The sequence below is a fragment of the Apteryx mantelli genome, chromosome 13 (genome assembly GCF_036417845.1).
Source record: "Apteryx mantelli isolate bAptMan1 chromosome 13, bAptMan1.hap1, whole genome shotgun sequence".
In the NCBI taxonomy this organism is placed as follows: domain Eukaryota; kingdom Metazoa; phylum Chordata; class Aves; order Apterygiformes; family Apterygidae; genus Apteryx; species Apteryx mantelli.
This window is the reverse complement of record NC_089990.1, coordinates 23976821-23989288: the sequence shown is the minus strand read 5'-3', so window position 1 is coordinate 23989288 and position 12468 is coordinate 23976821. Positions and strand designations below refer to the sequence as shown.

Below are 12468 nucleotides of genomic sequence, written 5' to 3'. Positions count from 1 at the left end.
TGGAAGGGAGATTTGTCTGCCGGCCATGTTGTCCTTGCAGTGCGGCTCTCCGCACGGATGTAGAGGAGGGAGAAGGATTTGATCTGCAAATAGCTACCTGCACATCACTTTGGTCTGCAACACTCTGGTAAATCGTCGCTTTAATATAATTACATCCTGGCCCAGCTGTTTTCCTGAGCTGCTAATTTTAGTAAGGAGGGTGAACACCAGGGTTATCATTAATTATAGAGGCAAATAAATGTTGTGATATTCTCCACACAGACTCCCAAGACTCGAGCAAAAAATCTTTCTCCACAGGTTTGCTCTTGAGTTACAGAAGCTAGAGGCCATGACTTTGAGTGTGTTTTTCATTCTGGATATCTGGGTAAACTCCATGAAGAGCTTTACTGGCCTCATACCAGTAAGAGCTAAGCCGCAGGTATTAAAGCTCAGCAGTGCATTACAATTTTAGATGGATTTATTTTCTCCAATCCCACCTCTGCAAAAGAAATACTATTATTTGGTTTTGCCTGTTATTGAGATCAATGCAGGATCAAGTTTAAAATCTCTCTTTCTCTCTCTTTCTTCCCCCATGTCCCCCTGATAAGGGTGTCTTGTAGTGAACTGTTTTTAATGCAGTTCTTTCTTGCTTGAAAGGTGATTTTTAAAACAACTGAAACCTAGTGCAGAAAAAAAAGTAGGTGCAGTAAATCACTCTCTTCCTGGATACACACGTGCTAAAAGGTTGCTTCTTGCTTTGACTGTCTGTCAAAATGCTTCCTGTGCTTTGCTGCTATGTTTGGGAGAATTGGGAGTCGATTTTGGCAGGTTTCAGTCCCTTGCCCCTTTGGAGAGGCCTTGTTTCCCATACTCGGTGGCATTCATTACTGGACCTAATTGCTGCTTTGATGAAAGGTTGTGAGGCCGATCCAAGCGGAGAGAGCCAGCCCTCAAAACCAGGTGGCTCAGAGGTCAGATCTGCCTGTCCCCAGCAAGCAATATTATTGCCAAAGGGATACATGTGGGTTTCCCGGGCTAGCAAACTGGTAAATATAAGCAGCATGACATTTTCATGCCAAGCTTTAGTGGGAGGAGCAAGACGAGAGGCTCTTAGAGGTGTTTGCAGTTCCTGTTCCAGCTGGTGTCGAAGCTTTTTGCCTTGTTACACCTATTCAAGCATCTGTGCCATCCGCTGCTGTCTCCTCATGTCTCCTTTCTCTCTTTGCTTTAGATCAGTCATGATGCTTCGGTCTATGCGCCCTGAAGAAGACTCTGCTGCTGAGGTCGTTGTTTCCAGCTAGATACACCTGAACCTAGCAGCTGCCATGGAAACGGACTGCACAGAGGAGTCTGTCAGGACCAGGTCTCAGTCTGTGGTTTGCAGGCAACGCAAGGGAAGCGACCAGCAGCAGGAGGAAAACGGAGCGGGAGAACGGCTGTCCGAATGGAGCGATGCCTCTGGCACAGCTGTGGAGCAGCAGCAGCAGCCTCAGGCCCCCCCTGGCAAGCTGAAGAAAACAGCCTTCAAGCTGTTTGGAGGGAAGAAGAGTATATGTACGCTGCCAAGTTTCTTTGGAGGCAGAAACAAAGGCCAAGGGAAAGGAGCCTCCAAAAAGGGTCTCAGTAAGAGTAAGACCCATGATGGGATCAGTGGTGCTGCATATGAGGAGAGCAGCAGGGTGCAGTTGGAAAGCCCTTCGAATGGAAGCAGGGATTCACATCCTTGTCCACTGCCAAGCTCTCAAAGTGTTCACTTGGCCATAGATACCAGTGTCAAGTTTGACTTCAGCAGGCAGGACAGCTCTCCACCAGGGAGCGTTGAGGGCTCTGAGAAAAAACCCAATGGGGACAAGTCATTGTCCTTTTCCAGGCCGAAAAAAGGCCTGAAAGGACTTTTGAACAGCATCCGGCGCCACCGTAAGAGCAAAGCTGCTGAGTGTGAGAAAGCAGAGCTCCCTGGGTGGAGTGGGGATTCAGAGGAGGCCAACAAAACTCAAGGCATGGGAGCTGAAACCCAGCAAGTTCCAGAGGGAGGGGGACCCAGACTTGTCCCTCTTGCCTGCCCGGAGAACTCTGAGGATAGCTGCTCTGTAGGCACAACAACCAACCTTGGAGAGAGTGCTGAGCCAGACTGGCTCATGGCTGATAAAGACAGCTCTGAGGGGGATGCAGCAGTGATGCTTGCGAACAAGGATGTTCTAGATGCAAAATCAGAGGCTGATGCTATTGTCTGCATGGAGTCTGATTATAGCCAGCTCCCTGTGGCCCTTCATCCAGACTTCACAGACAACGACCCTCCTTCGTTACACTCTGGGGACCAGCTGAGCCTCATCTTTGGAGATGTCACATCCCTTAAGAGTTTCGATTCCCTCACGGGGTGTGGGGACATCATCGCTGAGCCTGACATTCTCAGCATTGCTGAGAGCACGATCTCTGTGGAGCGCAGCAGAGATGCCACTAAGCGGAGCTCCTGCCTTGTCACATACCAGGGAGGTGGGGAGGAGATGGCCATGCCAGAGGAGGCAGAGGAATACCTCCAGCAGATGTGGGACAGCACTGCTGAAGGGGATAGGAACTATGAAGTCCAGTTGCCTCCAACTGTGAGCAGTCACGAACCACCAGTGGTGAGTAGCAAGTTAGAGACACACGGCTTGCACGAGGTGGAAGCCCACCCTTATGCTGCGGGAGGGATGGGTGACGTTGAACTCCTGACACCCCAGAGTGACCAGCAGGAGTCTGCACCCAACAGCGATGAGGGTTATTACGACTCCACCACGCCAGGGCCAGAGGATGAAGCTGGCGATGGGCTTGGTGAGATCAAGAAGGATCGTCTTCCCAGAGACAGTTACAGTGGTGATGCACTTTATGAGTTTTATGAGCCTGATGACACACTGATGAGTCCCTCTCAGGGGGAAGAATCCCTTTTTGAGAGCAAAGTGTCTCGTCCGGAGATCTTCAGCTACTTCTTAGACTTCTGTCTCCCTACTGAGAAGAGCCTGATCCAGATGATGGATCAGAAAAGTGGGGTTATGGAAACTGAAGAAGAGCGGCTAGCTGCCATTCAGAAAGAGCTGCTGTACTGGGAGCTGCAAAGGGAACCCGTCTTGAAGCGACTTGATGTTTCCAGCAAAGAGAAGTGTCCCAGGGAAAAGCAGAATGTTGAATGTAAAACTAGAGCAGCCAACTTGATTGGCAAAAGTCAGAGTTGCCTTGGTAGTGAGCAGATTGCCTCTCAAGCTCCAAACAGAAGTGTGAATAGTGGGGTTTCAGTGGCTAGAATTGAAAATCCAGAGTGGAGGGATTTTCCAGGGACTTTGTGTCCAGAAAACTGTTACAACAGCCAAAAAGCCCAAGGAAGTTGCCTTATTCAGCTCATGAAAAACAATACTGCGTTTGATTCTGGCCTGGATCATACGGTGTTTGGGGGTTCTGCTCACAGTAGCTTAGCCCCAGCCAAAACGGGGACGTACCCCAGCTACAGAACCCATGAGCATGATAGCTGCTTGCAGAGTGATCACCACAATGGAGTGGAAACTACTGCCAGGGAACCCCAGGCAGAAAGCGAATGTGAACCCGAACATGCTGTTAACTTCTCACAAGCTCTCGTGGAGTTCACCAGCAACGGGACCCTCTTTTCTAGCCTTTCTGAAAGCCTTGGTAGTTCCGACTCTGGCTCTTCCTTCACTCAGAACCTCCCTGTCCTCCCGACCATGGTCACGTTTGACATTGTCGATGTGGAGCAGGAAGGAGAAGGGGAGTGCGAGCAGCATCTCGAGATGAACGCTGATGAGGACATTGCCGCATCCTTTGATGCCTTTGATGACAGCTATGTACAGAAAGAGTCATTTGCTGAATGTGACGAGAGAATGTTTCCAGGGTACCCCCACAGCTCCTTCCAGAGTTGTAACTGGGGTGTTGCCAGCCTTCCCCGCCACCTGCGTCTCCATGGACTGAGCCCTTCTATGCCAGCACCACTCTCTGTTAACAGGAGGAGCAGGTCACTCGACACGGAGAGCCTGGAGTTTGAACTTGCCGACTTGCAGGTTTCCAAGAATGGCCTTAAGCCTTGCCAGCTTTGGTCTAAGTGGGACAGTGGCAAAAAGGACTCTGATGGAGCGAGACAGAGCAGGAGCAAAGGGGACGCTGAGCTGTCTGCTCCTGAAGGTGGAGAGGTTGATGGTGTGCTGAGCTGGCCGGGCTTGCAGCATCTCCAGTACGACACTGACCTGGCTTCTGAGAGGATGAAACACTGGGGTTTTGCTCCCACTGCCAGAGCTGCCGTGATAGAGAGCACCTGGGCGCCATCTGAGCAGCCAGACATGGATTCCTCTTTTCTCTCTCATTCCCGGAGCAATGCTAGAGAGACTTTGGACAGGAGGCCCCAAGAGACAGAGCCGAGCAAGCATCTGGTCAGACCATCCAATTTACCTCTGCAGACTGACACGAGACAGTCCCAGGAGGTGTCTGGTTCCTATAGGTATCATGGAGAAATTGTGGCCAAAAAGCTTGCTCGTGTGTTACCGCTGGGAGAAACGGAGTCTGATTCACCGCAGAGCTTTAGTTTTGCTCAGTCCCCTGAGAAACCAGCCAAGTGCAAACCTGTTGGTGTCACCCAGGGAATGCCCCAGTTTCACGATGACAACACTGAAACCTTAAAAAGCCCGGCCTGCTTTGCAGAGCTGTACGGAAGCGGCAGCAGAGAGCTGCTGAAAGGGAGGGCCGCGCAGGGCAGCACGCTGCCCGTGAGCTGTCAAAGCACTACAGTGAATGTAACAGTAGCCAAATAGCTTCTTGGGGATGGCCGGGGAGGGTGGCGAAGGGTTAACAGGGACGCGTGGGGGGGGGAGAAAGTGAACATTAATGAGTGACTTCAGATTAGTACTGGGCCAACAAAGATGAACTCTCTTGCAGCTGCAGTACATAGTCTCCATGCTGCTGCCGTTCTGCGCTGCTGCAGGTACTTTGGTTTGATTTAATGCAACCTCCTAGATTCATAGATTAACACTGAGGCACTTTTTTTTTCTTCTTTCAGTGCAAACCACCACTCTCTTGAATGCATTACGCAGTGCAGAATGTGCTAACAGCCCCAGTGCACAGTCCCATCGCTGCTAGAATAAACTCTGGAAATGGACACATTTCTAGTACGGCAGGTTTGTTTTCTGCAGGTTTAGCTAAAGGGACACCATCAACTTCAAAAGAGAGAAGTGAAGCGAGAGCTTTATGGTTTTAAAAGATCGAGAAATGTTATTGCCCTGTGAACTTGCTTTGTGCGTGTTGGTTGTGAATAGCCGCTTCTGTGCGCTTGGGTCTCTCGCACCATGGCTGTGCGTGAAGCGAGGCGCAGCAGAAAGGGGGAGACTGGGGCAGAACGTGTCGGGGTGCTTTGGGTGCGTTCCTGAAATGACCGCTTCGTCATTGGACCTAGGGAAGCAAGGCTTGTGAAAACTCTCCAAAGAAATTATTGTCATCCCGGTGAAATGTTTCATCTTGGACAGACTTTTACTCTCTTCCATCTTGTTGAGTTCTTGAGTTGGTGGAACTGAGAGGAAGGACGTGGGTTATTTTGAAGGAGAGCGAGGAAGGGAAGCAATTCAGCTGAAAGGGGAACTTTGCTGTAACTTTTATTTTTTCCTGCCCGAAAGGAAAGAGGGAGCTTTCGTGTGTGTGCTGATAACACTTTCCCGTTCTAGTTTTAATTCACTTAAAAACACAGCGCTCGGAGAGACGTTCAGTTGATGGTGTCCCTTTTAAGAACAAAGTGTCAGTCCCTTTTTCTTTGCAGTGGTCTGTTTTCATGCCGCATAATCTTCAACAGAAACCTTTGCTTTTGCTTTGTCCCACATTCCTAGCCTCTCCCAGGCCATGGGGCACATGTAGCAGGTTTGAAATAAGCTAAATTTGGATCGTGCCTGTGGCTGTGAAGTTGCAGATGCTGTTACTTTCTTCAAAAGGAAGTTTTGTGGGATTTTTTTTTATTTTATGTTTGTTCTCTTTGCATAAACTCATATGCGGAAAGTATTCTGTTAGTTGGAATACAGGATGTAACACAGCCTAAATTAGGCTTCACAACTTCTTCCTCCTAACTGGAGGGAACAAAAAACGCTGGAGGTTGCTGCAGTTATTTGATTTTTTATTTTATTTTTTTGCCTCTTTCAAGGAGTGTGGAGGAGGGAAATGAGCTAAGGAGATACACTTTGCTTGGAAGAGGCTGTATGAGCTCTTGGAAACTTCTGTTTCAGGCTGTTGGAGCAGAGCTCATACCTTTCCTGAAGACGTCTCCTGTGTTCCTGTTGATTTCTTGTACATTCATCCCTAAAACAGACCTTCCTTTCTGTGACTTATGAAGCCTCTTTCTGCTTCTGTCAAAGTTCTGTATTCTGATTTTAATTCAGCTGATGATGAACTACGAGTTCTTTCCAAGTTGCCCCTTCTCCGCTTTTCTTTGCGGCAGAGTTTGTAGCATTTAAAAAAAAACAAACAAACTGGAAATATCACGATGTTCTCCCTTCTCTGGAGTCTTGTAGCAAGTTGTGGGGGGAATGGCGGGTCTGCTCAGCCCTAACTTGTTTTTTCCTTGCTGACTCCAGCCATTTCTGATAGAGCAGAAAACTGAGTGCTGCTCTCTAGATCCGTAACCCAATTACAGATGTGGCTCCAGCTGGAAAAGTAAGCAGTTCCCTGGCATCACTGCGTTTATAGAGTACCAAGGCACAAAGAGCAGGGCGAGGGAGAGGGTGTTTTGTTTTGTTTTTTCAGGAAAGTGAGGTCCTAATATTTCTTATGGAGAAGAGACTTTTTAATATCCTGCCCTTGTATATCCATGCAGGAGAGGAGAAGGGCAAGATCAGGCTTTGCTTTTTGGTGGTTCCATTCACGTGCTTGTTTTCTGAACAGATTCCCGAGGCTCAAGGACACCCATCTGTGTGTCCCTGGGATTAAACCTTCTTCGTTCTTCAGTGTTACTGTCCTGGTACTGCTGCAGAGTGTCACTGTGGGAACCTGCTGTGCCACGTTTTTCTTCCTTCCCTCTGTGCAGCCCCGTTGTAGCAAAAGGGGTTTCATGGGACACCTTCCGCTCTTAATTATGCTTGACGCTGCCGTCCACAGTGGCAAGTGTGTGTGTTCATTCCTGCACTGAGTCGATACACATGGTGCTCTGTCGTCTGATTCCCTTATGTGAAAAGGATAATGCGTTCAGCTAATGCAAGGTCACCTTGGCTCCAAGGTTGCTGGTGCAGTCTCCCCTCCTGATTCGGGAAGGAATCCTTATTTAGGGCAGCACGGGAGCCCGTGTGTCAGTGCCCTGTGGATCGGGGTTGAGAGCGTCTGATGATTAATATGCCTAATTGGAATGGGGGACAGCTCAAGGCCTCCCTCTCGCTCCGAGTAAGCGCAGGTTCATCGTAGCTGAGGTCCGTTGCAACCCACTGCCACACACAACAGATCACTAGCAGATATTGCCAGCAACACCAGAGTGGTTGTAACACAAATAGGTGTTCACGGTACTTGCTTGGCCTGAGCAGCAGCCTCTTACTGAATTTTTTGAAATTATGTTTTTTTTTATCATATTTTAGCGTGTCACCAAAGGCATCTTGTGGGTTATAGGGGTTTTGCTTAGTGTTTTGTTCATAAATGGTGCAGCCTTTGCCAAAGTTTTGGTGAAGTATGAAAGTGTCTCAGTGCTAAAAATGAATGTTCAGTTGCAAATGCATGTCTCTAATAATAATTATTTTGGTTGTAGGTACGTAGTAGAAAGACTTATTGAAAACAGTTTCTAGACTCTAGTGTGTGAAAGCAATACAGCCAAGACTTGATAATCTGACTTAATACCAAAGGTTTGTCCTCTTAATTTGATTTGAACTAAATGAAGCAGATATCTTTTGATTTAAAATGAGATTTCTAAAAACATTTTAGAGCTAATTTACTGGATTATTGGAGTCTTCTGCCCCATTAACCCAACGAAACAAGAATTTTCAATGTACTAACCCAGTCTGTAAATTCTCACTGCTACAGAGAGATTGGATTTCATTACCTAATGTACTGCTGTTCCTAAAATACCTGTCTGCCAAGGAATAAATAGGACCAGATCTTCCCCACAATCATAAAGGGGCTATAACGCTTCCTGAATTCAGAAATGCCTTTAAGGGGGTGGAATGACCAGCAGCAATTTCTTAAATGCTGATGGAGAAAGTGAAAGACGTTCCAGAAGCCACACTTTTAAGTTGTAACAGATTGCCCTGCTCGCCCTCCTAAGCTCTGCTGAGGAGGGAGAGGGGTCATAGTGGCCAAAATCCCAAGGCAATCCGGGGCATCTGTTGCATCCTCTCGGCTCGCGTTGCTTGTTTTCATTGAGTGCCAAATACAAGCTCCTGCGTCTTGTCCTTGTCCCCCTATGGCTCTAGGAGAGACTTCTCACAGCTGCGTAGTCAGCTGCGGGGGGGGGGTGATAGGCTTGTGCACTTCTTTATTTTTTCCTTTCGAAAGCAATGGATCTTGGCATGAAAGGATAAGATTTAAGGGTGATCCTTCATCCTTTCTCTAATTTAGCAGGCTGTTACTAGGTGTACGTAGTGGCCTCTCTTCATTGAAGCCCACTAGAGTGAGCGTTGGGTGTAGCAGAGAGTGTTTTGAGCAAGTGCGTTGTCAGATCTGAGTGGGATACATCCATCGCCGCCTTCCGATGCGAGAGAGGGACTCCGTCAGCCTGGGAAGCTCTTTTTGGTCGTGAGCTTTCTGGGGTGTGAGCGTTTGCTCTTACACTACTGCCAATCTTGTAATGTTTACAAGTATTTTCCATTAAACCTGATGGGGAAAAGTTGCCAACCCGAGTCCTTGTATTGCGGATAAGATGGAATCAGTTTGAGTTCTCAGTTAGAACTGCAACGGTTTTAGTGATATCTGGATGAAGTCGTCGTCTTTTAACCTAGTAAAATGTAGACTTACCTGAGGAACCTAAATTCAAGAGCAGTAGTTGCAGCTTTTGATGATAATGACGTCTACTGAGCCAATAATGAGTCATGAAAGTCAGGAGTAGCAAATTGTCTTGCCAAGGCATTAAAAAAAAAAAAAGAAAAAGAAAACCCTCCCTCAAACCTCATGAAATTAACTGAATATGTCCCTTGCATGAAAGACCTTGGCTCAAAATGGTGAATTGAGGCTGTTAACTTGCAGATTAAACCACTGACATTCGGGTCAGTCTACCAAGTAATTCTGTATTGCATTTGGGGGATTTGGGATTTATTTTTTTTTGGTTTTTATATGCATAAGAAAATTGTCAATTTTATCTATTTTTGTATAGTTTTGCATTTTATATTCACGGGGAAATTTTATGGACTGTTCTTTTACTTATGTACGTTGTGTTGTAAAATGGTGTGGTTTACAGTTCTAATGGAGAAAAGGCGATTGCTGCTGTCACTGCTGCTGCCACTGCCTGTGCAATGGAAGAACACCGTCTTGCTTCTTAATATCCTTGTGTAACATGCTCTTCGACTTTATATGAAGGACTAGTTCTGAAAATCGGAAGCCAGTCCATTACCAATACCTGCACTCTTTGTGGGCACTGCTAAGATGTCTTTGTTTTCATACTGGTTTGTCACACTCGTCGACTGTTTTTTTTAGTTCTGTTTTTAATCCGAATTTGTGGACTGTGGTGATTTCCCCCTAAAAGTATTGTTGGCTGTCTTTAAACTAGAAAACCGTAGATTTCATTTGGGACTCTTGTTCTGCGTGTTTAAATTATTTTATCCAAAACTGGGGCTTCTCTTGAATCACGGAGAATTCTGCTCCCCTAAGTAACTGCCCTTGTAGGGCAGAAGATGCTGTTGGTTGGTGCCTGGTGGTGTCTTGAAACCGGTGGCAAAGTTCCTCTTTCCTTTGTGCTCCCAGGCCACATTTATTTGGGCCAGGTCTGGGCCTGGTAGAAGGAGCTTCATGTCCTGACACAGGAGCAACACAGCTTCCTCTGTGCAACTCACTCTCCCCCGCAGGCAGAAGGACCATTAGCAGAGCAGGGAGGGTGCCTGGGTGTCCTTCAAAAAGGAGTTTACTGTTGCTGCAGAAGGCCACGAGAGGTGCAAGTGTATCCACTCAGCCCTGCTCTACCTGCTGGCCTGAGCTAGAGATATTAGCTTAGTCTAGCGGCAGCTTTCCCCCTTGTGCAGGCAGTATTGCCCGCTCCGTGTTTGCAAATAGCTCTTTAAACAATCCCGCAATCTGAATGGGAATAGAGGGACTTTCCACCTTCTTTCTCCTGTTTTGCCATTCTGGAGTCTCAGCAGCTCCAGTGCTGTGCTGTCTGCGTTGCCAACGGGAGTAAAGATTCTTCCTGGCGCAACACTGCCTTGGATTTTGGGAGCTCTGTCTAGCAATCATAATTAAAAGGAGCACTTCTGGTAAGCTAAAACCCAACACTTGTTGATGTGGTTCTTTTTCTTTTTTCTTAGTTGAATGAATGTATTGTTTTGTTTACTTGACTCTAAGTTGTGCCCCTGCAGGGTTTGCAGCCCTGCGTGGGGGTATAAGGGCTGACATAACTCCTCTGCAGAAGGTCGAGTTGATTAATTGGGTGGAAGAGAACAATGTCAAACAAAGGCACGCAAAAAGAAAATAAAATGCTGAAAAGCTGAAAGATTACAGCTGAAAGCAGATTTTTTTTTTTTCCCCCTCCTCATTCCCCCCCTGCCCCTTCCTGACCAATGCCAGCAGAAATGGCAATTGCCGCTGAGACCTTTGGCTCTGCGTGGATTTTTACATCTTTTAATTAAGTAGCTCTTAACCTAACAGTGCTCCTTTTTGTTGCTTTTTTAAATGGGTTTGCCTCTGTTCCTGGAAGGGGGACTGGATAGTGGGTTGCTTGGCAAGCGTTCCTGGGACGGTCTCACCCACGCTGCATTTTGCATTCCCCCAGCCCCTTAATTTGAAGCTCCCTTGTCTCCTATGCAGCTCTAACCGTGCACTGAGCTGCAGTCAGTCAAATGGGACTGCCTGCTTTTTTCTCCAATGTTGTATTATCCTAGAAATCAAAAAGCTCTTCAGCTTAGCCAGCCCGTCTGCTGCCATGGCCGGGCACCTCCTCTGTGCGCATTCCCCCGGTTCTCAAACATTCCGGTGCGATGGCCAGGCCTCATCCTGCTGCTGCCTCTTCCGCGAGATTGCTTTCTTGCGGTGCCAACAAATGAAAGAAGCTACGCTTGGGTGAAGTGATGAATTAAAATCTAGAGAAGCCTGTCAGTTCCTAGAGAAGCGGCCCTTTTCCCGGGCTGCCCTGCGCTTTCCCTCTGCTGTCACCCTCCGAGGCCAGCTGCGGAAGAAGGCTCTTCTCCAAACACCGCGAAGAGCAGCCTGGCCTCCTGTTTGGGCCGAACAGCTTGGCCTGGTGGATGGCAGCTAGCTTCTCTTCTGCCCCTACTAGGTGACTGGCTTGTTTTTGTTTCTGTTTCTGTTTTTTTTTCTTTTTTTTTCCTGGTCTCATTGCTACTAGTTCTTTCAACTTTTTAATGTATTGACTGTGTTTTAAATTGAATGTTCCTTTCACTGCATTCTAATGAATAAACTTCAGGTTTTTAGAGAATATCCTATTTCGCCTGTGGTTTTGTTTTCTGGCTTTTTTTTTTTTTTCTTAAATACTCACTTTCTTATGTTTATTTTCCCTCCCCTCCTACCTCTCGGTTATTTGAAAGCGAAGCGGCTTTGTGAACGCGAGAAGGCTATAGCGGACGTGCTTCAGAGAACACAGCGTGCCGCTGGTCTGCCTGGCTAGCCCGTAATACGTATTCCCTGGCCAAACTATGCTCTATTAAACTAACTGCAAAATAACCGTGGCTTAAGGCGCCGCCTCCGAAAGTCACGTTTTTCCATCTTTATTTCTTGTTGAGTTTGCTTAGCCAGGACTTGGGCATGTGTGAAGAGGAGAACAGATCGCTGGCTTCACCGGCTGAGCCAGCGACACGTTGCTGGTTCGGGTCCAGGCTTGCGAGGTGTCGGCGGCTGTTGGCAAGCAGACACATAGCAGTGCTTCAGCGTGGGGTCTAACTGGGCTTGTTTCTTTTCAGTGAAATATAAAAGAGCAAAGTACAGGGGAGTTTCTCGGTTGCTTCCTCAGGAATAGGAAAACCAGTGACTGCTTTGCCTCCCCTTCTGCCCCTTGTTATACACCAGCCGGTGTTGATCTCGCCAGTACGTGTCTTCAAATAGAAGGGACAGTATAAAGAATGGGTTGGTGGAACAGTTTTAATTTGGGTGGAGAAAAGCATTTAACAGCGTTTACCACTTGGCTTATGGACACACTGGCTGTCTGATAAACTTGCTCCATTCACCAGTGGTCTGAACCTTTACTACTCAAGTGAACTTGCACGATCATGCCAATAATTGCAGCTCCCTGGGTGGATGTTTTGACTGTGCGATAAGCGTTTCTGGGAGGTAATCAATGGAACTGCAGTAGCATTAGTTTCCCCTCATTGGCCTCCAAGCTGTGGCTCTGCTGTACCCCTC

The 12468-nt window shown here is 47.4% G+C and overlaps 1 protein-coding gene across 1 annotated transcript in view; it reads left to right on the top strand.

Annotated features, from left to right (window-relative positions):
• Window positions 1-1215: 1215 nt before the first annotated feature.
• Window positions 1216-12468, top strand: part of AMER1 (APC membrane recruitment protein 1) — a 34232-nt gene continuing 22979 nt past the window's right edge. Inside the window, 3 exon segments of the mRNA XM_067304384.1 lie at window positions 1216-4748; window positions 5012-5029; window positions 5032-5129. Coding sequence (XP_067160485.1) covers window positions 1305-4748; window positions 5012-5029; window positions 5032-5091 — 3522 coding nt within the window. The 5' untranslated portion in view covers window positions 1216-1304 and the 3' untranslated portion in view covers window positions 5092-5129.